Source organism: Erinaceus europaeus, chromosome 14 (genome assembly GCF_950295315.1).
Source record: "Erinaceus europaeus chromosome 14, mEriEur2.1, whole genome shotgun sequence".
NCBI classification, from domain to species: Eukaryota; Metazoa; Chordata; class Mammalia; order Eulipotyphla; family Erinaceidae; genus Erinaceus; species Erinaceus europaeus.
Window position 1 is genome coordinate 4206289 of NC_080175.1, and position 25674 is coordinate 4231962.

Sequence of the window (25674 nt, forward strand, 5' to 3'; positions counted from 1 at the left end):
TTGAACCCAGTCCCCACTGCACTGAAGGGGGCTTTGTTACTGAGGTTTCTTCCTTTTAAATTTTATTTATGGGAGTCGGGCGGTAGCGCAGCGGGTTAAGCGAACGACAATCCCGGTTCGAGCCCCCGGCTCCCCACCTGCGGGGGAGTCGCTTCCCAGGCGGTGAAGCAGGTCTGCAGGTGTCTGTCTTTCTCTCCCCCTCTCTGTCTTCCCCTCCTCTCTCCATTTCTCTCTGTCCTATCCAACTACAATGACATCAGTAACAACAACAATAATAAACTACAACAATAAAACAACAAGAGCAACAAAAGGGAAAATAAATATTAAAAAAATTATTTAGTTATTTTTCCCTTTCTTTGATAGGACAGAGAGAGGTTGAGAGAGGAGGGGAAGATAGAGAGGGAGAGAGGAAGAGAGACACTTGTGTAGGGGGTAGATAGCACAATGGTTATGTAAAGAGACTCTCACATCTGAAGCCTAAAAGTCCCAGGTTTGGGGGCTGGGCGGTAGCGCAGTGGGTTAAGCGCACATGGCGTGAAGCACAAGGGCCAGGCATAAGGATCCTGGTTCCAGCCCCCGGATCCCCACCTGCAGGGTGGTCGCCTCACAAGGAGTGAACCAGGCCTACAGGTGTCTGTCTCTTCCTATCTCTGTCTCCCCTCTTCCCTTGATTTCTTTGTCCTATCCAACAAGAACAGCAATGACAATAATAATAATAATAATGACAACAAAGGTAACAACAAGGGCAACAAAATGGAAAAAAAAAAAGGCCTCCAAGGGACCAGGTGGTAGAGCACCTGGTTGAGCACACATGTCACAATGTGCAAGGACCCAGGTTCAAGTCCCAGTCCCCACCTAAAGGGGGAAAGCTTTGTGAGAGGTGAAGAGTGAAGAGTGTTGTGAGTGTCTCTCTGTCTATCTTGCTCTCTATCACCCATCCCTTCTCAATTTCTGGCTGACTCTATCCAATAAATAAATACAGATTTAAAAAAAAAAAGGCCTCCAAAAGCAGTGGATTTGAGGTGCAGACACAGAGTCTCAGTGATAACCCTGGTGACCAAAAAAAAAAAAAAAAAGTCTCAGGTTCAATCCCCTGCTGTTCAAATCCCCAGAGCTGAGCAGTGATCTGGTGAAAAAAAAAGAAAAGAAACAGCTTAAATTTTGTGGTCCAGGAGGTGGTGCAGTGGATGAAACATTGGACTCTCAAGCATAAGGTGCTCAGTTCGATTCTGGCAGCACATGCACCAGAGTGATGTCTGGTTCTTTCTCTCTACCTGTCTCCTACTATCTCTCTCATTAATAAATAAATAAAATATTAGAGAGAGAGAGAGAGAGAGAGAGACTTCCAGCCCTGCTTCAGGCTCTCATGAAGTTACCCACCTTCAGGGACCGGGACTTGAATATTTTCATATATATATGTATAATTTTATTTTATATTTTCACCAAGGCACTGTTCATCTATGGCTCATGAATGCTATCTGGATAACTCAATACTGTCTCCCCAGCTTAGGGCTAGGACTTGAATCCTTGGTCCTTGAACATGGTGATGAGAACACTCAAATAGGTGTCTGAGTGGCCCCAGATGTAGTCTCTCTCTGTCCCAGCTGTGGTGTTTCTCTCTCTCTGCCTCTGTCCCAGTCTAAAAACAAACAAGATACACATCTCTTTGGACAACACTGTGTTTCTTGGTTGAAAACAAGCTGCCTTTCAGCCTGTGCCTCCCAGCTCCCTTGGAGTTGTAAAACAACTGTTTATAGAAAAACCACAAACTGGGGCCAGGCGGTAGCACAGTGGGTTAAGTGCACATAGTATGAAGCACAAGGACCCTGCACAGGGATGCAGGTTTGAGCCCCCGGCTCCTCACCTGCAGGGTGTGTCACTTCACAAGTGATGAAGCAGGTCTGCAGGTGTCTGTTTCTCTCTCTCGCTTTCTATTTCCTCCTCCCCTCTCAATTTCTCTCTGTCCTATCCAATAAAATGGAGACAAAATGGCCACCAAGAGCGGTGGGGTCATAGTGCCACCACCAAACCTCCCTCAGCGATAGCCCTGGAGGGGAAAGAAAGAAACAAACAAACCAAAAAACAAAGCCACCAACTATTATCAAACTTGAGGGAGCTGTTGGACTTTTCCTGATAAGCGAGGAGATAAAACTCAGACATTGCCTCAGCAGTTTCTTGCTTGAGTACCCCCGCTTAAAAAAAAATAAATGCCTTATCTGTGAGTCCCAAGGCATTGCAACATACCCTGCGGCCACCTTCAGATCTTGGGTTCACCCCCACACATGCGCGCGCGCAGACACACACACACACACACACACCCACACACACACACACACCTGCTCCTTCTTGCCAAGGCTGGGCTGAAGGTTCTGGGCTCTGGGAGGAAGCCAGGAGCCGGTCTGGGCTCTACCACCTGTGCCTTTTGTAGACAAAGCTTGGGCAGGGTGACCCCGCTTCCTAGAAATGAATCACTCTGTATTGGGCTGTGCTGGGACAGTGAGCACAGTCCTACCGTTAAAGGACTCTGGGAAGACAGAGACCAGAACAATCAAAGCAGGTGGCTTTGCTCTAGGACGGACTGAGCCTTGCAAGACACAGCCCCTTCTTACTTTATTATTATTATTATTATTATTATTATTATTATTATTATATAGCTTTATTTATCAATGAGAAGAGAGAGAACCAGAGCACCACTCTAGCACAGGTGATACTGGGGATTGAACTCGGCGCCTCATGCCTGAGAGTCTTGACACTCTACTCACTGTATGGCCTCCTGGGCCACCAGATCTTTTTTTATTTTTATTTTTTATTTAATGAATTTACCTTGGATATGGACAGAGGTAAACTGAGAGGGAAGAGGGGATATAGAGAGGGAGAGAGACAGACACCTGTAGCTCACTGCTTGTGAGTGTGGTATGGCACTGGGCTCTGTCATCTTATGCTCTTGTCACCTACTAGTAACCACAAATAAAAAATGAGAAAAAATTCTTGCTTGGTTGTAAGAGAAATATAGACAGAGAGGGAAAGACACCATGGCATGGCCCCATCATTCCTGGAGCTTCCCTGGAGCTAGCGTGAGGCTCCCATGTGGTGTAGGGGCTGTAACCCAGTGCCTCCCACATGGTTAGATGGGCACTCTACTTGGTGAGCTATCTATTGGCCTGTCCCTGCTTGCTCCCGCCCCATGCTAGCTCCCATCCTGGCTGGCACAGGCCATCTGCAGACTGGTCTCTGCCTTCTCAAGGGCATCAACTCACAGGGAGGGAGGAGGCCGAGAGAGAGAGAGAGAGAGAGAGAGAGAGAGAGAGAGGGGAGGGCGGGGTACTGAGGAGACCACAGTGCCAAAGCTTCCTTTGTGGGTGGGGCCAGGCTTGAACCTGAATTGTGCAGATGGCAAAACGGTGTACTACCCAAGCGAGCTATTTCTCAGGCTGTCTGCTTGGGTTCTGGAGACAGCTCCCCGAGGCCCAGGGCTGACAGGAACTCCCTGCCAAGGCCACCGGTGACTTCAACCCAAGGCCACTGCTGGGGCCACAGAAATCCAAACTCAACTGCACCTTCTTTGCCAAAAGGGGAAAAGCTTTATTGTCATTTGGACGCAACTGGAGACTGGAGTCTGTTACTCAAAGGACGTCCGCATTTACGGGAGGGTTCGAAAGCCAGGAGCTGGGCTGAGGGCAGCAGGGAGGGGTTCAAGGCCATCAGATCTTCCTGTAACCTGAACTGGGACTCTTCTAACTTCCTTCTATCACATTCTAGAACAATGACTATAATTGAACTAAACAACTCTTCTTTTTTTAAAAAAATATTTATTTTATTTATTTATTCCCTTTTGTTGCCCTTGTTGTTTTATTGTTGTAGTTATTATTGTTGTTGTCATTGTTGGATAGGACTACAACTCTTTATTTTATTTAAGATATATTCTACGTATTTGCATGAGAGACAGGGACAAAGACAGAGACCAGAGTATCTACTGCTCGGCTCTGGCATATGGTGATGGCAGGGACTGAACCGGAGACCTGAAGGGTCTGAGTCTGGTGCAGTACTCTGCTGCAAGTCACCGGGGTCCTCCTTCTTTATTCCTTAGGGCATGCAAGGCTGGGGGGTTGGCTGGGCCAGGGAGGCGAGTCCTTCTTGCTGCCATCATTTTCCAAGTTCAGTTTTGGCCTACTCACCTCTGGAGGAGTACTGAGAGCTAAGTACGTGGGCTTATCCATCTCCGGGCTGCTGCTACCTCACAGCCTACCTCAGACAGCCTATCCTTGGGGGGGGGGGGATCCCACTAGCCCCAGGTTACGCCTCCAGCTCACTGGATTCTCCTCGTACGTATGTGGTCCCCTAAGAAATCTCCTTCAGGGCCCAGCTGGAAGAATGACTTGTTTCTGGTTTGACTCTGACCCACCATGGTGGCTGATGTGCCGTCCTCTGTCTTTTGTAGCTGTCCACTGCTCCCCTCCCCAAAGGGGTGATACCAAGGAGGGGTCTGTTCCCCTGGGAAGAGCCTCTGGGAGGATCTGGGTTCTTCTCTTCTGGAACCTGGGACTTTGTTATTATTATTATTATTTTAAAAAAGAATTTACTTATTTATTCATGAGAAAGATAGGAGGAGAGAAAGAACCAGACATCACTCTGGTACATGTGCTGCTGGGGATCAAATTCGGGACTTCATGGTTGAGAATCCAGTGCTTTATCCACTGTGCCACCTCCCGGACCACAAACGTGGGACTTTGGATGGACTCCCTTTGCATAACCTTCTTCTTCTAGCGTTTGCCCTTCTTCCGCAGCCAGTCAACAGCGTCAGGTTGAGCCTGATGTCAAGTTTCGAGACCTCCTTTGAATCTGGAGAGGTGGCAGTCGTTGACTATGTGGGTCATAGTCTGTCTGTAGCCGTAGGGGCAGTTCGGGTCGTCTCTGGCTCCCCAGCGATGGAACATAGCGGCGCACCGGCCATGGCCTGTTCGATAGCGATTGAGGAGGGCCCAATGATAACGTGCTAGGTCAAAGCCGGGTTGATGCTCGCAGGGGTCTGTGATGAGGTGTTTGTTCTTTACCTCAGCTGACTGCCAGCTCTGTTTCCAAGAGACTGGAACAGAGAAGTTCAGTGTAGGCGTAGGGGACCAGATTGGGTGACGAGTCGTCAAGCGTTGGACTGGGTGGGCGAAGATATCCGCGTATATTGGCAGGTCCGGTCGAACGTAGACATGGGAAATGAACTTAGATGATGCCGCATCCCGACGAATATCTGGCGGGGCGATGTTGCTAAGAACTGGCAGCCATGGAACCGGGGTGGAACGGATGGTTCCAGAAATGATCCTCATGGAGGAATATAATTTGGAATCGACCAAGTGGACATGGGGGCTACGGAACCATACTGGGGCACAGTATTCTGCAGTGGAATAGCATAATGCCAGAGATGATGATCATAGTGTGGAAGTGCTCGCGCCCCATGAGGAGCTGGCCAGTCTTGCAATGAATGATGTTATTCCTCACGCCCACCTTTGTTGCATAACCATTAGGATCTATCTCCCCACCCTCTCCTTTGTTTTTCAGTAAAGATTTTTATGGAAAGGGCTGGGGAGATAGCATAATTGTTATGCAAAAATACTTTATTGCCTCCTCGGGGCCCAGTCTCCTCAGGTTCAGTTTCCTAACACCACCATAATAAACCAGAGTTGAGCAATGCTCTGGGGGGGGGGAGAGCTTTATGGAATTCTGATGGGGTTGGGGCTGATGAGACCAGGGATCACACGCAGTGCCTGGGATGGAACTAAGAACCTTCCACACGCAAGTGCCGTGACTGTCGCCTCCTGACATTCACTTTGAATTGACATTCTCTTAAGTGAAAAACCCTGACAGCAGAATGTCCTGGCTATGGTCTGTGAGCAAGTGGCCTTGGGGTGTGGGCTTCTGCCCCTGGACAACTCCTCACAGCACACCTCCCCAACCTGGGAAAGGCTCCATACTGGGATTCTACTGAAGGAATATTACTACCCCCAGCACCCAAAGATGGAAAGCAGGCTGGTATCAGAGTCTTCAGGTGACAAGATCTGTGTCTAATGAACAAGTTACAGACTAGGAACTCAGTAGTATAAGACTGGCAGTGCATCTTCCAGAGCGGTGCTGTGCTTCTGGCTCTATTTCTTTCTCTCCTTTATTTATTTTACTAGAGTATTGCTCAACTCTGGCTTGTGGTGGCATGGGGGATTGAATCTGGGATCTTAGAGCCTTGGGCATGACAGTTTCTTTGCACAGCTATTATGCAGCCCTCCTCCTATTTAGAAAGTAAAAAAAAAAAAAAACTTTATTTCTATACTGGATAGAGACAGAGAAATTGAGAGGGGAAGGGGGAGATAGAGAGGAAGAGACAGAGAGACACCTGCAGCCGTGTTATACCACTTGTGAAGCTTTCCCCCTGCAGGTGGGGACAGGGGCTTGAACCCGGGTCCTTACGCACTGTAATGTGTGCGCTAAACCAGATGTGCCACCGCCAGCTACTTTTTATCTGAACTCTGCTCAGCTCTAGTTCTTGATAGTGTGTGTGGGCGGATTAAACCTAGGATCTTGGAGCCTCAGTCATGAGTCTGCTTGCTTACAGATTATATTATCTCCCTAGCACGTGATTCTTTCATCAAACAGATGAACAAACCTTAAAGAACAGGTGTACTGGGACAAATGAAGAGAAGCACCTTTGTGGCAACAAAAATTCTACGAATCAACACTTCCTCATTAAAGTGATACTGGAAAAAAAAAAAAAAGGAAAAAAAAAAGTGATACTGGAATTGGAAAGAAGTGGTGCAGACTGAATGATGTGAGAGTTCCTTGGAAGAGGAACGGGAGACTTTTGAGTTCTGAATTCTATAAAGTTTATAAAGTATTAAGTGGACATCGCTGCAGACAAACTTACACTCTGAGTGTGTGACTGCCATCACAGGATAGGCCACCTTACGTGTCTGCCAACACCCCGGGAGATGGGCAGTGCGGGTCTGGGCTGCAGGGGTGACTACAGGACAGGGGTTCAAGTCTCCGGCGACTGCACCAGGCGGCCCCGCCCCAAAGCCCCGCCCAAGCGTCGCCCCGCCCCCAAACACAGCCCCGCCCCTGAAGAGCTGGAACCGGCGGTGGAAGGCCGGGCGGAGGACGGGTCCGTCGTGATTGGTGGCAGCTCTCGGCTGGCAGCCAATGGGCTGCGAGGGCGTCTTGGGGGCGGGGCGAGGCCGAGCCTTAAGAGGGCGGCCGTGCAGGGTCGCTGCCACATCGCTGTGGTCGCCCGGGTCGCGTCCAGCAGGCTCAGCAGGTACCGCGCGGGCGGGGCGGGCGGCCCGGCCGGGGCTCCCGGGGTCGCGCGGAGGATCCTCGCGGGTGTGCGGGAGACTCCGCCTCCGCCTCCGCGGCTGGGTACGTGGCGGGCGGCACCGCCCGCGGGCAGGCGGCGGAGGAGGCTCCATGGCCTGGGGAGGGGCAGGCCGCGGCCCCCCATTCTAGGATCTCCACCCCCAGGGCCCTTAATTCTCAGACTTCCTCCTTCTGGGGGGCTCCTCTAACAGCAGAGCCCCCAGCCTCAGGTCTCCCCCTCCCCCAGCCCTCGATAGCCCAACCTGCAGAGCCCCCAGCCTCAGGTCTCCCCCCTTCTCCCAGGCCTCGAAACCCCAGCCTGCAGAGCCCCCAGCCTCTGATCCTCAGTCCAGTAACGCGCCCACTTCCTGATCGCCCCCACCACCCATATGCCTTCACCCTCCAGGACCTCCACCCCTGGGACCTTGCGCCCCCTCCATCCCCCCCATCCCTCGGTCCCTGAGCCCCATCGAATCCCAGGCCCTGGGCCGAGGCATTCCCATCACTTGATCCCCCACCATCCTGGGGGCTCCCTCCGCCCTGAGCACCTCTTTCTTTCATCCCCAGCCTGCAGCAACCCCCCAACCTCTGACCCCCCGTCTGCAGCACCCGCGCCCTCGGGGCCCATCCTCCAGCCTCGAGGCCTCTGGGGGAAGGAGGAACCCGGGCACCCCCAGCTCCAGCAGAGGGCCGGTCGAGTGTATTCTGGACTTGGGGCTACTGTGAAAGGGGTGTTCTGGCCTGGGCTGGAGGCCCTGACTGCAGGGAAGGGTGGCGAGTCCCTGCAGCCCACTGTCCTCTCTCCATCCTGCCTCTGAGCAGGGAATGGGGTCCCCTCCCAGACTGTGGGTGACAGGAGCGCTGGGGTCCCAGTACCCTCACTACCGTTCTGACTCCTGCTCTGTCTCTCCCGAGTTTTTGTTTTGTTATGTTTTGTTTCTGTTCCCCCCCCCCCTTCTCCCTTTGCCCTACTCTACCTCTTCTTAGTGTTTAGTTTTGCAACTCTACATCGAGGAGGAAAAGGAGGAAAGACTCCGGAATTGGTGCTTTGCTTTGAAAAGACTCCTGAACTCCAGTTTCTCAGCTCTGGAATGTGAGAGCTTCTGGAGGCAAACTGATTTTCCTTTGAGGCAGGAACTGTTCTTTCCTTTGTTAGCCAATTATTTTCATTTTTTGGCAATAAACAATCGACTTCTTACACTAGAATTTCCTGGTTCCAACGTCAGAGAAACTAGTTCCTGATTATGAAAAGGAAGTGAGGATGAAAGAACACTGTTTCTTTTTTTTAAAAAAAGTTTGAATTTAGTATCTTTATTTATTTATTGGATAGAGACAGCCAGAAATCGAGAGGGAAGGGAGACAGAGAGGGAGAGAGAGACCTGCAGCCCTGCTTCACCACTTGCAAAGCTTTCCCTCTGCAGGTGGGGACAGTGGGCTTGAACCTGGTCCTTGTGCACTGTAATGTGCGCTCAGCCAGGTGCGCCACCACCTGCCCCCCCCCCCCCCCCAATCTCCAGTGTCAGGGATTGAATCCATTCATGAGAAGCACTCCCCCCACCGTTGCACCAGTATATCACCAGGTACAACATCTAAATCACATAACCTGTCTGCCAGGGAGGTGGTGCAGTGGGTTCTGGAATTAGATTCCTGGTATTGCATGTGTCAGAGTGATGCTCTGGTTCTCTCTCTCTCATAAATAACAAAGTTTTTAAAAATGCTACATTAAGGGCTGAGGAGATAGTATAATGGTTATGCAAACAGACTCTCATGCCTGAGGCTTCGTCAAGTCCCAGGTTCAATCCCCCACACCACCATAAGCCAGAGCTGAGTAGTGCTCTGGTAAAAAAAAAAAAAAAAAGAGATTGTCCTGCCTGCGGCTCCAAAGCCCCAGGTTTAAACCCCAGCACCACCATAAACCAGAGCTAAGCAGTGCTCTGGAGAGGGGGAAAATGAACTGATTTGGATTTGATCGATTTTGCATTCAGTCTCCAGAAAGCTTAGTCTGACTCTGGGGCACAGATGCTGTTTTCGCCTCTTCATAAATAAATAAGAGTGCTTATTTATTTCCTCCCCCAATTTATGGTTTACAGGATTGTGTGATTACAGGGCTCTGGCTCCACGTGGCACCCACCATCCAAGTTTCATGCTCCTTGGGTAATGCCAGAGTGGTTCTCCCAGCGCTGGACCCAGTTCTGGAGCAGTGCTAGGAGAGCCGGGAATGGACAGCTTGGGGGAGTGTGTAAGGCTGTGGCGGGCGGAGGCAGTCCCCTGCCGTGCTAGTGCTTCTGACCACTGCCCCCACTCCTTGGATTTTAGCCAGATTATGTAAAAGACACAGAAAAGACCTTTGGCAAAACTTCCTTCTTTTTATTGTTGTTGGCAAAACCGAACATAAAAGGAATGCGTTTGTCAGAGGTTACAATACTTGACAGTAACAGTTAATTTCTTCAAGTAGCTTCTTGGTACATTCACACAGGTTGTTTTCAAGCAATGAAAAACCAGTATTGTCTGGTGGACTCAGACTCCTCTGACTTCAGGCTTTCATGGTATTCCAGTCCGGGCATGTCCTGGGGCAGAGGGATTAGAGGGCATCAGGGGAACTGGTAGGCCCGGGCTCTGGATTACTTCACGCCGACAGTATCTGTGTGTTCTCCAGCCTGAGAGCAGGCCTGGGAAGGCCACACTGTCCACATCATCCTGATTCTCAAGGCCAGTGAAGCTGACGTGGAGAAATTCCTTGTTGCTGATGGTCTGGGAGAGCAAGTTGGCCTCCTTGCAGAGCTGCAAGACTGAGGGGGGAGAGAGTGAGTTAACCAGCAGCTCGAGAGTTATTTATTATAGATTTACTCTCTTGTTTATTTGTTAACTGGAACACTGTTCAGCTCTGGTGTGTGGTGGTGTGGGAGATGGACTCTCCGAACTGCAGAGCCATGAGGTTCTCTTCCCCTTCTCTAAGAGTTATTTAGCAAGAGAGAGAGAGAAGCAGGGCATCACTCTGGCACATACAGTGTCAGGGATCAAATTTAGGATCTTTACACATGTAAATTAGGTGCTGTACCATCTATCGGGGCTTTTATGCACTGAGAGGAACCAGAGCTCAGCTCAGCTCTGGCATGTGGTGGTGCCTGGAATTGAACCTGGGACCTCAGGGGCTTTAGGTCCCCAAGTCCTGTGCTTTAATGTGAACTATTCCCCTGGCTCTGTGAAACGGACTGCCTTTAAACAAACAAACACAACATTTTATTTATTTGTTTATTTGATTTTTCTTATTATCTTTATTTATTGGATAGGGACAGCCAGAAATCTAGAGGGAAGGGGGTGATAGAGAGGGAGAGACAGAGACACCTGCAACATTGCTTCACCATTTGCAAAGCTTTCCCCCTGCAGGTGGGGGGGACTGGGGTCTCGAACCCCGGACCTTGTGCATTGTCACATGTGCCACAACCTGGTCCCTTTATTTATTTTTTTTAATCAAAGAAAGATACAGAGAAAGACCAGAGCACTGCTCATCTCTGGCACGTGTTGGTACCTGGGATTGAACCTGAAACCTCAGAGTGTGAAAGCCTTTTGTATCAGCAACATGATGTATCCCCAGCCTTTATTTTTCTTTTCTATCTATTTGATCTCCTGTGAGAAATTCACTGTGAGAAAGCAAGTCTCAGAACAGAAGCGAAGGCAGAGCACCATTCAGCCAGGGAGCCTCTGGCGTGCAAGTCTGACTTGCCACCAGCTGGGGTGCCTCCCTAGCTGCAAGTGGTGGTTTTTAAAAATGCATATTTATTTATTATTGGATAGAGACAGAGAAATTGAGAGGGGAGGGGGAGGCAGAGAGGGAGAGGGACAGAGAGACATCTGCAGCCCTGCTTCACCACTCCTGAAGCTTTTCCTCTACAGGTGGGGATCAGAGGCTTGAACCTGGGTCCTTGCACACTGTAGTGTGTGTGCCTAACCAGGTGCACCACCACCTGGCCCAGTGGTGATTTTTTTTTTTTTTAACGGAGCCTAGTAGGATTCTAGAAGGGACAGGTGTGAGAACAAGTGTCTCAAAATGTGAGTTCCTTCTCTTCTTTCTTTCTTTCTTTCTTTCTTTCTTTCTTTCTTTCTTTCTTTCTTTCATTTTAAATACAGTTTTGTTCCTGAAATTCTTATGGGGTAATTTCTCTAGGGTGAAACCCATAGTATTTCTGCACAAGAAAAAAAAGTTTGACTGGTGATACCCTCCTAAGTATGGACGTGCAGGTAACTTTTGAGTTTCTGATGTTGCTAGGAAATTTTGACTTAGAGAGCAGTTTCGCAAGACGGCTGACAGCCACACTGCAGGCCCCTCTGCTGAGGAAACGCCCAGGGCGTCTAAGGGGGGAGGGCAGGACTGACTCAGTGGCTAGAGTGCTAGCCCTAGACGCCGTGGCGTGTAATTCTCAATAATGATATTTTTTTTTGAGTGTCCTTCATTTAAAATATATATATTTTTAAATAAATGGGGATGAGACTTACAAAGCTCAGTGAAATCACTGGAAGCTACTTGGGAAAAGCAAAGATTAAATCCTGGCCTCCACACCTCGGCCAGTTTCCACTCTCCTGCTGTCCCAGCTTTTTTTTTTTTTGGAAGAGAAAATCATTGATGTTGGCTGTTCTTTTTATATTTATTTTATTTATTTATTCCCTTTTGTTGCCCTTGTTGTTTTATTGTTGTAGTTATTATTGTTGTTGTAGTTGTTGGATAGGACAGAGAGAAATGGAGAGAGGAGGGGAAGACAGAGAGGGGGAGAGAAAGACAGACACCTGCAGACCTGCTTCACCGCCTGTGAAGCGACTCCCCTGCAGGTGGGGAGTCAGGGCTCGAACCGGCATCCTCATGCCGGTCCTTGTGCTTTGCGCCACCTGCGCTTAACCTGCTGTGCTACAGCCCGACTCCAGATGTTGGCTGTTCTAAGCCCATCTGGGCCTGCTCTAATCTTTCTCGCGTGGCGCCGAGCACAGTAAGTGGACCCAGGAGGTTCCTGAATAAGAAATGTAGACACAGGATCCTTGCATTTCTGTGTCCAGCTGCAGAGTGCTTCTATAAGAACCTTAAGACTCACTAATTCTGTTTTGTCAACGAGTGGTAGATTTCCTTTTAATAAAACCATCAGAGTTAGGTAGAAAAACGACGGTCGTCCTGTTTCTGTAGGGAGATAGCTGAACAAATAAATACCTGACGAATAAAATTGAGTGCTGAGCTTGGTCCATCTGAGTGACTCCTAGGTGAAGATTGCATCAGCCTGTTAGTTTATTAGTTTTACCAGAACACTGCTCAGCTCTGGCTTATGGTGGTGGGTGGGACTGAACCTGGGGCCACAGCCTCAGGCTCGAGATTCTTTTTGCCTGACCAGTATGCTATCTCCCCACCCCAGCCCGCCTGTGACCGGGAGGAGCTGTTTGGACCATGTGTCGTGTTTCTGTGATGGCTATCTGTGTCCTCTCTGCTTAGTTCTAGTGAAGTCACAGCTCAGACCTTAGTTAGAAAACTATTGGAGAATAGTTTAGAGATTTACGGGGGGGGGGGGGGGGGGAAGCAGAACATCACACTGGCACGTGGAAAGTCGAATCCAGGACTAACCCGGTGCTAATCCAACCCTTTCTTCACGAGGAGACCTCTCAGGTTTATTTTAGAATTTGATTGTTTTCCCTAGAAAGACATGGTCTTTTTCTTTTCTTTCTTTCTCTTTTTTTATTTTTTATTTTTTTAAGATTTTATTTATTTATGAGAAAGGAGGCGAGAGAGAGAACCAGACATCACTCTGGCACATGTGCTGCCAGGGATTGAACTCAAGACCTCATGCTTGAGAGTCCAAAGCTTTATCACTGTGCCACCTCCCAGACCACTCTTATTTTTTAAAAAGTTTATATTGATAAGACAGAGGAAGAGAGAGAGAGGGAGAGCGAGAGAGAGAGAAAAGAGGGAGAGGGAGAGAGAGCGCGCGCGAGAGCGAGCACTGCTTCACTGCTTGTAAAGCTTTCCCCCTGGCAGGTGGGAACTGGAGGAACCCGGGGTTCTTGAGCATGGTAAACTGTGCACTTAACCTAGTGTGTTACAGTCTGGCCTTTATTTATTTATTTTTAAAATTATTTATTGGCTAGAGATAGAGAAATCAAGAGGGAATGAGGAGATAGAAAAAGAATGGGATTAGGGGCCAGGTGGTAGCACAGCGGGTTAAGCATACTTACTGGGGTAAGGATCCTGGTTCTAGTCCCCGGCTCCCCACCTGTAGGGAGTCACTTCACAAGCAGTGAAGCAGGTCTGCAGGTGTCTGTCTTTCTCTCCCCATGTCTGCCTTCCCCTCCTCTCTCGATTTCTGTCTGTCCTATCCAACAACAAGGGCAACACAATGGAAACTATGGCCTCCAGGAGTAGTAGATTCATAGCACAGGCACCGAGCCCTAGTGATAAACCTGGAGTAAAAAAAAAAAAAAAAGAACAAGAGTAGGGAAGAGAGAGACACATAGACACAGACACCTGTAGCATTGCCTCGCCATTCACCCTGCAGGTGGAGACTGGGGCTTGAACCCTGGTCTTTGTGCACTGTAACGTATATGCTCAACCAGGTGTGCCACGGCCCAGCCACTTGCTTTGTTTATTTATTTTTATTTTAATATATTTACTTATAAAATGGAAACACTGACAAGACCATAAGATACGAGGGGTACAGTTTCCACCACCAGAGCTCCGTATCCCACCCCCTCCCCTGATAGCTTTCCCATTCTCTATCCCTCTGGGAGTATGGACCCAGGGTCATTGTGGGATGCAGAAGGTGGAAGGTCTGGCTTCTGTAATTGCTTCCCCGCTGAACATGGGCGTTGACAGGTGGATCCATACTCCCAGCCTGCCTCTCTCTTTCCCTTGTGGGGAAGGGCTCTGGGGAAGTGGGCTCCAGGACATATTGGTGGGGTCGCCTGTCCAGGGAAGTCAGGTTGTCATCATGCTAGCATCTGGAACCTGGTGGCTGAAAAAGAGTTAACATATAGAGCCAAACAAATTGTTGATTAATCATGAACCTAAAGGTGGAAGTAGTGCAGATGAAGATTTGGGGTGTTGTTAAAATTTTGAAGCTCTTGCCGGGCTAGCTTCACGGGCGGGTAACAGAGACGACCAGACACACGGCTGGGCAGGGAAGCTGTATTTCTTTATTCAGGAACAACGATTCACAAACTAAGACAAACTAATCACCAAACAGAACTCTGCTGTCTCTTTGCGGCGGCGCAAGCACTCTCTCTTACTCTGGAACTCAGGAACCCTCTCCCTTACTCTCGAACTCAGAAACTCTCGCACTCTCGCACTCTCGAACTCCGGAACTCAGGAACTCTGTCACTGGGGAACTCAGGAACTCTCGGACTCCGGAACCCTCTCCCAGGGTCCCTTGGGGCGGGGCCAAGCAGGCCCGCGAAATTAACAGGACTCATCCAATTCTCTTGGAGGGGGAGGGCTAGAACAAGCCAATGTAAAGCATACGACATTGGGGTCTCGTTTTGGAAATAGCTAGTAGGTCTATTTTAGGTATATTGCAAAGGGTCCATGACTTTTTGCCTGAGCCTGACCTCTGATATGCAGGTGGACCCAGGTTACTGTCTGGGTAGATGATGTCATAGCTGGAAGCTTTGTTTGTTTGTTTATTTATTTATTCCCCCCCCCCCCCCAGGTTATTGCTGGGCTCCGTGCCTGCACCATGAATCCACCGCTCCTGGAGGCCATTTTTTCCCCCTTTTGTTGCCCTTGTTGCTGTAGCCTCATTGTGGTTATTATCATTGCCATTGCTGATGCTGTTCGTTGTTGGATAGGACAGAGAGAAGTGGAGAGAGGAGGGGAAGACAGAGAGGGGGAGAGAAAGATAAGACACCCACAGACCTGCCTCAGCGCCTGTGAAGCGACTCCCCTGCAGGTGGGGAGCCGGGGGCTCGAACTGGGATCCTTACGCCGGTCCCTGTGCTTTGCGCCACATGCGCTTAACCCGCTGCACCACCGCCCAACCCCCGCTTTGTTTATTTTTATGAAAAAATAAACAGAGACCTGAGCACCACTGAACTCCACTGTTTGTGCTGGGGATCGAGTCTGCACATTGGGATCGAGTCTGCACATTGCGTGTTCAGTCACTGAGCTGTGTCCCCAGCCTGGACCATCTTAGACCCCAGCATGCTGGCCCAGACTCCGCTTGAGGACTGACCGTGCACACAGGACTCGGCCTTTCCTCTCTGGGGTCACTGGACCACCCTTCCAGCTGAAACTCTGTGTTCTGGTCTTAGCTGTGGGAGGAAAGGCTAGCTGGTGAGTCTCGGCAGGCCACCTCGGGTTTAAATACTTGCAAATTCCTGAGCACGCTGGATCCGCTGTGCAGAGAGGGGGGCAGGCCAGGCTCTGGGCGTGAGGGCTGCTGATCTGACAGCTTCTCCGGTGAGGGGAGATTAGGTGTGATTTGACTTGTTCTGTTGCAAAATAATTTAACTGGCCTTAATTTTGTGTGAGTGTGTAGACATACTATAAGTATGCCTAGTTTGGGGAGAGTTTTTTCTTTCTTTATTATTTTTTTGAAGGATGTATCTTTTTTTTTTTTAAAGATTTTAAAATATTTACTTATTTCCTTTTTGTTGCCCTTGTTGTTTTTATTGTTGTTGTAGTTATTATTGTTGTTGATGTCGTCATTTGGATAGGGAGAGAAAGACACCTGCAGACCTGCTTCACTGCCTATGAAGCAACTCCCCCTGCAGATGGGGAGCCGGGGGCTCGAACTGAGATCCTTGCACTGGTCCTTGTGCTTTGTGCCAGGTGCTCTTAACCCGCTGCGCTACCTCCCAACTCCCTAGCTATATATATATATATGTGTGTGTGTGTGTGTGTGTGTGTGTGTGTGTATACACACACACACACTCTAACATTGAATCTTTTAAAAATATTTACATTTTTACTTTATTTTAATAAGAGAGATGCAGGAAGAAAGACAGAGATCAGAGCACTGCTCAGCTCTGGCTGACGGTGCTGAGGGGAATTGAACCCAAGACCTCAGGGCCTCAGGCTCACTTCCTTTGCATCACCATTAGTGTGTCTCTCCAGACCAGAGATTTATATATGTTACAGAGAATAAAGAGAATCAGGAGCCGGTGGGCGGCAAACCAGGTTAAATGCACATAGCACGAAGCACAGGCACCCATGCAAAGATCCGAGTTCGAGCCCCCGGCTCCCCACCTGCAGGGGGGTCGCTTCCCAGGCGGTGAAGCAGGTCTGCAGGTGTCTGTCTATCTTTCTCTCCCCCTCTCTGTCTCCCCTCCTCTCTCCATTTCTCTCTGTCCTGTTCAATAAATAATGGGAACGATGGCCTCCAGGAGCAGTGGATTTGCGGTGCCGGCACTAAGCCCCAGTGATAATAACCCTGGAGGCCAAGTAAACAAACAAATAAATAAAAAAGTAAATAAGAAAGAATAAGAGAGCCTGAGCATTACTTTGGCACATTTGATGCTGGGCTTGAACTCGGGATTGCGTGTCTGACAGCCCAGTGCCTTATCCACGGCTCCACCCCTGGCCACCAAAAGCTACTTACAAGACGTCTCTCCCTAGTTGTCATGCCTCTCGCCTTTGCTCACCGCAATTTTGACCCACTACCGAGGCTCTAGCTCTTCAGGACCCAGTCCTGAGTCCTCTGTTGTGATCTCCAAGAATTCAGCTTCCCTGCACGCACGTCCCCGAACCATTGACAAAGCAAGTTCCTGCCTCAGTTTCTCCCTGCCCTCCGGACACCAGACTCCCGTGCTCAGTATCATAGTTCTGTCCCTCTGTCCCCACCTCCCTGTGACTGCTCAGGTAGCTGTTGTCTCTCTGGGCGAGGGACCCTCAGAGCTGTCTGTCCCCCACCCCTCTGACACCTTCTGAGGGGAGGTGGCTCCACTTACACGTCCTGGGACCCTCTTCCATTCAGCACTGCCACCCACCCACCCAGAGTGCCCATGTCCCGGATGTAGTCAGTCCTGAGGTGCATGTGGAACGGTTCACTGTTCACGTGATGCTCTCGGACCCGTGCCCAGCTGCCTGCCCGTTGCGGCGTGGCCGGGCTTTCCGGAGATCTGACACAGCCTACGCTGTCCTTGGCCATCAAGTCTCCCCGAGGCAAGAGCCGGGCCCCAGTCCCCGTCTTCATAGGTGGGTGGGCGTGCAGGGGCTCTGGAAGGGTCTCACCGCTTCTCTGCCCCCCAGCAGGCCCTCGGCACTCCCCGCTCCTCCAGGTGACGACGAGATGCTCTCCAAACTCGCGCGGCTGCGGAGCCAGAGCGTGCCCGCACTCTGCCGCGGCCTGCCTTCGGCCACGTCCACGGCCACCAAGAAGTCCACCCGGGGCCCTTCGTCCGAGTCCATTTTTGAGCGGGAGGCCAAGTATGGGGCCCACAACTACCACCCTCTGCCCGTGGCCCTGGAAAGGGGGAAAGGTACGTAGCCTCGCTTGAAACCTTTGGTTGAAAACCGCTTTTCAATTTTTTCAGCTGATACCTTTTCCAGGTGTTTTTCATTCTGTGCTGCACGTGGTCAGCCCGGCCTTGTGTCCTTGTGGGTTAGTGCTGAGGGTTCCTTGGGGGTCTGCCGTGGCTGGGGGTGAGCTGCCTAAGCACTGCAGGGCCACTGTATCTCCCCCCTTTTATTACTGGTTTACTCAATTCATTTTCATGCTCACCTCTGGCATACAGCAGTGCTGGGGATTGAACCTGGGACCTCTGGGGCCTCAGGCAGGGGGCAGTCCGTTGTGTTTCTACTGTGTGCTCTCCTTGGTCTTTTTGTTTCCACAATTTTAGACTTAAAGTTGCAGTAGTGCAGAGTACCTTTATTCAGAATTTGGGAGTGGTCATGTTGTTACATTGCTTTTTAAATTTTTTAAAATTTATTTTATTTTATATTATATTGCCTATTTATTTATTTATTTATTTATTTAATACCAGAGCACTGCTTAGCTCTGGCTTCTGGTGGTGTGGGGGATTGAACGTGGGGCTTTGGAGCCCCAGGCATGAGTCTCTTTGCAGAGCCATTATGCTATCTACTCCCGCCCTATATTGCTTTTTTTTTTTCAGATTTTTTTTTTTGACTGTTTTTTTTTATTGGGGGATTAGTGTTTTACATTCAACAGTAGGTACAATAGTTTGTACATGCATAACATTCCCCAGTTTCCCATATAACAATACAGCCCCCACTAGGTCGTGCGTACACGGAGAATAAGGCAAGGATTTAACCTGCCTTATTCTCTGTGTGTGTATGCGCGCGCGCGTGCACACACACACACACACACACACACACACACACACCTATCTTTCACGCCCAACTATAGGGTTCAGAGTCCTGCTTCTTCACTTACTCCTCATTCATTCATTATTTGTTAAACATTTATTTATTAGTGAGAGAGAGAGAGGAAACAGATCAAACACCACTCTGGCAAGTGTGATGCTAGGGGTGAAATTCAGGACCACATGCGTGACTCACTGGACCACTTCCTGGGCCCTTCCTCCCTCCCTCCCTCTCTCCCTTCCTTCCTTCCTTCCTTCCTTCCTTCTTTTGTTTTTTTGCCTTCTTCTTTTTGGTTTGTTTCTTTAATATAAAGTCATCCCAGTGGGTATGGAATGCTATCTCGCATTCTAGATTTGTGTTTTTCTAAATGACAGCTGAGTATAGTCTCACATTCTTGAGTCATTTCTTTTTACCCCTCTTTGGAGACATGCCTTCAAATTCTTTGCCCCACCCCCACTTTTGTTGTTGTTGTTAATAGTAGGTCACAAGATTGTTACGATAACAAGGTGTAGTCCCACACCACACCCGACACCATAGTTCTCTGCCCTGACCTTCCCTTCTTTGCCTATATTTAAATTATGGGCTGGGCTGGGCGTCGTTTTTTTTTTTTTTTTTTTTTTTTGAGTCTGGATACTAGATCCTCTCAGAAATGATCAGAGATTTTTTTTTTTTAAACCTCCAGTTGCTGGGGCTTGGTGCCAGCACTACAAATCTACTGTTTCTATCGTTTTTCATCTCTCTCCCTCCACCTTTTTATTCGATAGGACAGAGAGAAATTGGAGAGTCAGGCGGTAGTGCAGCGGATTAAGCACACGTGGCACAAAGCACAAGGACCGGTTAGGATCCCGGTTCGAGCCCCCGGCTCCACCTGCAGGGGAGTCGCTTCACAGGCGGTGAAGCAGGTCTGCAGGCGTCTCTCTGTCTCTCTTCCTATCTACCTCTTCTCTCTCAATTTCTCTCTGTCCCTATCCAATAACAAATAAATAAACGAATAATTTTTTTTAAAAAAAAGGACAGAGAGAAATTGAGAGAGGAAGGGGAGATAGGGAGAGAGAGAGACATGCCTGCAGACATGCTTCACCACTTCTGAAGTGTCCCGGCTGCAGGTGGGGAGTAGGGACTGGGAGCCAGGTCTTTGCACATGGGGATATGTGTGCTTAGGCAGGTGTCTATCTGCCTGGCCCCAACCTCTCCCTCTCTCTCTCTCTCTCTTTTTCCTTCCCTCATTCTGATGGTCAAGACACCAGGACTCTGTTATATAACTTCTACCTTTAACTCAAAACTCCACTTTGCTACAAGTAAGGGCTTCAGCCTGGAGTTTAAAACCCTTTCCTGCCATGCTGTTCTTGGTGAGAATGTGATCTGAGGGGCGGCAGGTGATTCCTTACAGACCAGGTGTACCGTGCTGGATCCAACATTCCCTCTCCCCATCCCACAGGAACCCGCGGTTTTCGTGCAGGCATTCCTTCCGCAGGCTTGTCGGCGGCCTCGATCCTTTGCCATTCTCAGCCATTCTCTAATCCGCCTTCCCCTCTGCGTCTTAGGCATCTACGTGTGGGACGTAGAAGGAAGAAAATACTTTGACTTCCTGAGTGCATACAGCGCCGTGAACCAAGGCCACTGCCACCCCAAGATTGTGGATGCTATGAAGAGCCAGGTGGACAAGCTCACACTCACCTCCCGGGCTTTCTACAACAACGTCCTCGGCGAGTACGAAGAGTACATCACAAAGCTATTCAACTACCAGAAGGTCCTGCCCATGAACACAGGTACCACAGGTCCACCCTGGGTGTCGGGCCTTGGGCGTCGCTGACATCTGACACACTTCTGGTGATCTCCAAGACCTTCCTCCCAACTGACGACTTCTTCCCCCCCGCACAGGTGTGGAGGCTGGCGAGACCGCCTGCAAACTTGCCCGGCGCTGGGGCTACGTTGCCAAGGGGATTCCGAGGTACAAAGCCAAGATCATCTTTGCAGGTGCGTGAAAGGCAGCGTGAGCCGAGCCGTGACTGCAGCCTTCACCATCACCATCTCTGTCTGGCCCAGTGTGGGAGAGCTTTCTAATCTGTCTGCCTCGTGCACTGTATGTGTTCAATGGATGTTTTGAAACTTACTTCTTAAACTTGTTAACGCTTGGATTGTTAGCTTAGGGCGATGTGCAATCTTTCAGATCGGATGTGTATCATATTCGAAAAATTTCCTTGTTTTGTAAGGGAGAGACATCAGAGCCCTGTGTACACTGGCAGGAGGTGGTGCCCGGAATTGAACTAGGGGCGCTTGGGGCCTCATACACGCACACCTGGTGCTCTGGCCACTGAGCTGTCTCACTGTCTGGAGGCTCTGGTGCTGAGAGGGGCAATGGCCAGGCCTGGGTGTGGTGTGGGTCTTTCTGCCAGATCCTGTTTAGACGAATGAACTCTCACTCACTGGTGCACACTCTTCAGACACGTAGCTTTCCCCCTTCCCTTAAATCCAGTTCCTACCATAGTTTTGGCCACAACGCTCGGTAGACTGGGGGTTCATTTGTCAACCTTCTTCCTCGTCTCTGTTCCAGCTGGGAACTTCTGGGGAAGGACACTGTCCGCCGTTTCCAGCTCCACCGACCCGTCCAGCTACGAGGGCTTTGGGCCCTTCATGCCGGGCTTTGAGATCATCCCCTACAACGACCTGCCAGCCCTCGAGGTGCGAACGGGGGCTGGGGCTGCGCTCAGAGAAGTGAATGCAGGGCATGTGGGACCCTCGTGGCCAGAACACCAGCTACGGGGCTATGCAGTGAAGCGTAGCTGAGTCAGGCCAGGCTCTCACACACTCAGTCATTTCCGCCAGGGAGAAGTCAGTATCGGTGTCAGTATCTTTTAACCTTTCCTTTCCCTTTCCCTTTCCTTTCCTTTCCCCTTCCCCCTTTCCCCTTTCCTTCTCTTCTCTTCTCTTTCCTTTTCTTTTCTTTTTTCGGTGTCAGCTTCTATTAACCTTTTTCCTTTCCTTTCCTTTCCTTTCCTTTCCTTTCCTTTCCTTTCCTTTCCTTTCCTTTTGGGTTGTTGCTGGGTCTCAGTGCCTGCTTGACACATCCACTACTCCCAGGAACTATTTTTCCTTTTATTCTCCCCCTCCCCATTTCATTTGACAAGACAGAGAAATTGAGGGGACAGGCAGGTAGCGAGAGTGAGAGAGACACGCAGAGCAGCACAGATCATGCAGCTATACCCCCGCAGGTGGAGTGCAGGAGCCTGAACCGGGGTCTCTGCACATGGTAATGTGTGTGCTCAGCCGTGAACCCCTGCCCGGTCTGGCCCCCTTGGATGTCAGTAATTAGGCATCTGCTTTATTCTTTAATGCTCATATTATTTATTAATGAGAGAGTGTGTGTGTGGGGGGGAACACCCCAGAGGGTCACTCTGAGATACGTGAAACTGAAAGTCGAGCGGGACCTCTCGCTTGAGTCCGAGGCCTCCCCCTGGGCCATTGGAAGAAGAACCCTGCTCAGCTCTGGCTCTTGCTACTGCTGGAGGTTGGACCTGAGACTTGGAGCTCAGTTGTGGAAGTCTTTTTTTTTTTTTTTAGTCTTAATTTATTTGATAGAGTTAGCCAGAAACTGTGAGGAAGGGGAGATAGAGAGGAAGAGACACCTGCAGCCCTGCTTCACCACCTGTGAAAATGGGGAGTGGGGGCTTGAACCCAGGTCCTTGAACACTGTGACATGTGCACCTAACCAGATGTGCCACCACCCAGTCCCCTGGAAGTCTTTTGCAGACCGTTATGCTGTCTCCCTGGTCCCGGATTCCGTGTTCTAATTTTTGACAGCCTTCTGACTACTTTAAAGTTGTGTTTTTAAAAATTATCTCTATTTTGCTTGATAGAAACAGTCAGCAATCAAGAGGGAAGGGGGTGATAGAGAGGGAGAGAGGCAGAGAGACACCTGCAGCCCTGCTTCACCACTTGCAAAGCTTTCCCCCTGCAGGTGGGGACCAGGGACTTGAAACTGGGTCCTTGCACATTGTAACACGTGCGCTCAACCAGGTGCGCCACCACCTGGTCCCCTAGTGTTGTATTTTTAAATTATTTTTTTTAAAAAATATATTTAATTAATTTATTTATTAGAGAAAAAAATTTAGAGGGTAGGGGGAGATTGAGAGGGAGAGAGACAGAGTCACTTGCAGCCCTGCTTCACCACTCATGAAGCTTTCCCCCTGTGGGTGGCGGCCAGGGGCTTGAACCTGGGTCCTTGTGCACTGGAGTATTTTCAAGTTCGAACTTAGATATCGCTAGCTTAGTTACTGGATAAAAACCACTCATATCTGAACTAGTTTAATAAACTTAAAAAGTCAGGTCTGGCTGGTCACTCATCTGGTAGAATGCACACATTATCATGATTAAGGACCTGGGTTCAAGTCCCTGCTCCACACCAGCAGGGTTGAAGTTTTGAGCCGTAGAGCAGTGCTACAGGTCTTTCTCTAGTTCTCTCCCTGTCTCCTCACTGGGAACACTGAGCTGTGCAGGTACCAAAGCTCCAGAGATAATCTTGGTGGAGAACTTGTAAAAAAATTCACTTGATGAGATTTAAAATAACCCATTTAAAAAAAAAAGTTTATCTAGTGCACTTCACTATTTTAGCAAACGTAAGACTGGAGGTAGAGCTCATAATGTGGCCAGGTTCCGAGTCCGGACAGAAATGGTCTTTTTTCTCGGAATGGACAAGCTGCCTGGGAGTGGGGGAATCTCTCACTCGGGAGGCCCTGGCTTGTCTCGAATGAAGGGAATGAAATGCAGGACACGGCAGCTTCAGGCTGCAGCGCTCGGAGCCCTGGGGGTGAGTGCTGGCCTGAGATGCTGGGCTGTAACAGGAAAGCGTGTGGCCGGCAGCCTCCGGCCCCCAGGAGGGTCCTCGAAGGCTGTAGCACGAAGCCCCCTAGACAGACCTCTCCTGTTCTTGCAGCGAGCCCTTCAGGATCCCAACGTCGCCGCATTCATGGTGGAGCCCATTCAGGGCGAGGCAGGTGTGGTCGTGCCGGACCCAGGCTACCTGATGGGCGTGCGAGAGCTCTGCACCCGTCACCAGGTGGGCCCCACTCCCACCTGTCTCCTCCTCCTTCCCCTGACTCTATCCCTGGAAAGAGCCGTGAGAGGTGGCTTCACTCGGCCACCAGAGGGCGCCCCAGCCCGCAGGGCTTGTGTGTGCTGACTCCAGGAATTGACACCCTCACCTCCTCTGCGTGACCCCTACCCCAAAAAAGCCCTTGGTCCCTTGCCCCCTCCCTCTGCTCCCGTATGGAAGTTTCTTTCCCCTCTTCTTTCAAGTCAGTCACTATCTAAGAGGAAGTAGGTCTTTGATAGATGTTTGAGGAATGAGTGAGTGGGCTCACTGATCAGATTGGTCCTGGAGACCCCAGGCCTCTGTGGGTGAGGGTGGAGGGTGGCCTGATGTGACACAGGGGACGGGCCTTCCCCCATCGGAGGGGACAGAGAGTGACTGGTGGGGGGCACGCTAATGACCTTCCTCCCTGGGGGAGGGGACTTCCGTGACAGGTGTGTGTGTGTGAGGGGGACACGATGAATGTCACCCCCCCCCCACCTGAATGAAGGGAGAGGAAGGCCGACATCCCCACCTCCCACCAGGTCCTGTTCATTGCTGACGAGATCCAAACGGGCTTGGCCAGAACCGGGCGCTGGCTGGCCGTGGACCACGAGAACGTCAGGCCGGACGTCGTCCTGCTCGGGAAGGCCCTGTCGGGGGGCCTGTACCCGGTGGGTGCCATCCCCCACGTGTGCGAGACACACACCCTCACGACACACATCTATTTTCTGGCCCAGGTGTGGGGTAGCAGTCTCCTTGGGCGGAGAGAGAGGAGGTTGTGGGAGGGAGAGACGCCAAGCTAGTGCTGCACCAGGCCTGGAGCTTCGTTCCTCTGGCGACGGGGCTCAAACCTGGGACCCTGTGCTGTGCTGAGCATAGGGAGGGACCTCCTGCCTGCAGGATGGTTTTACAGGGGCTGGAGGAATAGTTCAGTGGGTAGGGCACCTGCTCTTGCTTAGGACTCAGATCTAGGGCTCAGCTCACGGGGAGTGCCGGGGCACCAGGGTTAACTTTGGTGTTGCACACTCTCTCTCTCTCTCAGAAGATTTTATTGATTTATTAATGAGAAAGACAGGAAGAGAAGGAACCAGACATCTCTCTGCTACATGTGCTGCTGGGGATTGAACTCAGGACCTCATGCTTGAGAATCCAATGCTTTTTTTCTTTTTAATTTTTATTTATTCATGAGAATGATAGGAGGAGAAAGAACTAGATATCACTCTGGCACATGGGCTGCCAGGGATCGAACTCGTGACCTCATGCTTGAGAGTCCAAAGCTTTACCACTGCGCCACCTCCTGGACCACAGAGGATCTAATGCTTTATCCACTGTGCCACCTCCAGGACTGACACGTTTCTCTCTCTCTTTCTCTCTCTCTCTCTCCCTCTCCCTTCCCTATCGCCCTTTCTCTTTCTCTGCCACCCTCTCTGAGTGAGAAAACATGACTCACTGGTAGTGAAACCGCACATTAGGAGCTCCACGCCGCCCACAAAGTCTGCGGCCCCTGATTCCGACAGTGCCGCTCAGTGTCCTGGCTCAGTTCCCGGCTGCTCACGAGTCTGGGATGAGGATGAAAAGCACTGAAGGCTCTGAACATCCACAACTTAGTAAATTTGAGTTATTAAAAAACATGTATTTACTTATTTATTATTGGATAGAGACAGAGAGAAATTGAGAAGAATGGGGGAGTTAGAGAGGGAGGGGAAGCCAGAGAGACAACTGCAGCTCTGCTTCACCACTTGTGAAGCTTTCCCCCTACAGGTGGGACCAGGGGCTTGAACCCGGGTCCTTGTGCCCTGTGAAGTGTGCGCTCAACCAGGTGCGCCACCGCCCGGCCCCTGTGAATTTAATTTTAAGTGAAGCAGCTGAGTGCCTTCGGATCTGCTATAGCAGTTTTGTTTTCTTGTGTTAGATTTCTTTTTTAAGTTATCTTTTTAAAAAATATTTATTTATCCTCTTTTGTTGCCCTTGTTGTTTTATT

At 50.1% G+C, this 25674-nt stretch overlaps 1 protein-coding gene across 3 annotated transcripts in view; it reads left to right on the forward strand.

Annotated features, from left to right (window-relative positions):
* Positions 1-6946: 6946 nt before the first annotated feature.
* The window catches only part of OAT (ornithine aminotransferase), a 95095-nt gene continuing 76367 nt past the window's right edge, over positions 6947-25674 (forward strand). For 2 of the 3 annotated variants that reach the window (XR_009544613.1, XM_060171104.1), the window contains exons 1-7: positions 6947-7294; positions 17549-17778; positions 20167-20391; positions 20504-20599; positions 21177-21304; positions 23556-23678; positions 24236-24364. Coding sequence is in view for 2 of the 3 variants with exons in the window: in XM_060171104.1 (XP_060027087.1) it covers positions 6969-7294; positions 17549-17778; positions 20167-20391; positions 20504-20599; positions 21177-21304; positions 23556-23678; positions 24236-24364 (1257 nt within the window). In the remaining variant the exon portion in view is untranslated. The remainder of the gene's footprint in view (positions 7295-17548; positions 17779-20166; positions 20392-20503; positions 20600-21176; positions 21305-23555; positions 23679-24235; positions 24365-25674) is intronic. The other variant, XM_007519661.3, reaches the window with a different exon arrangement.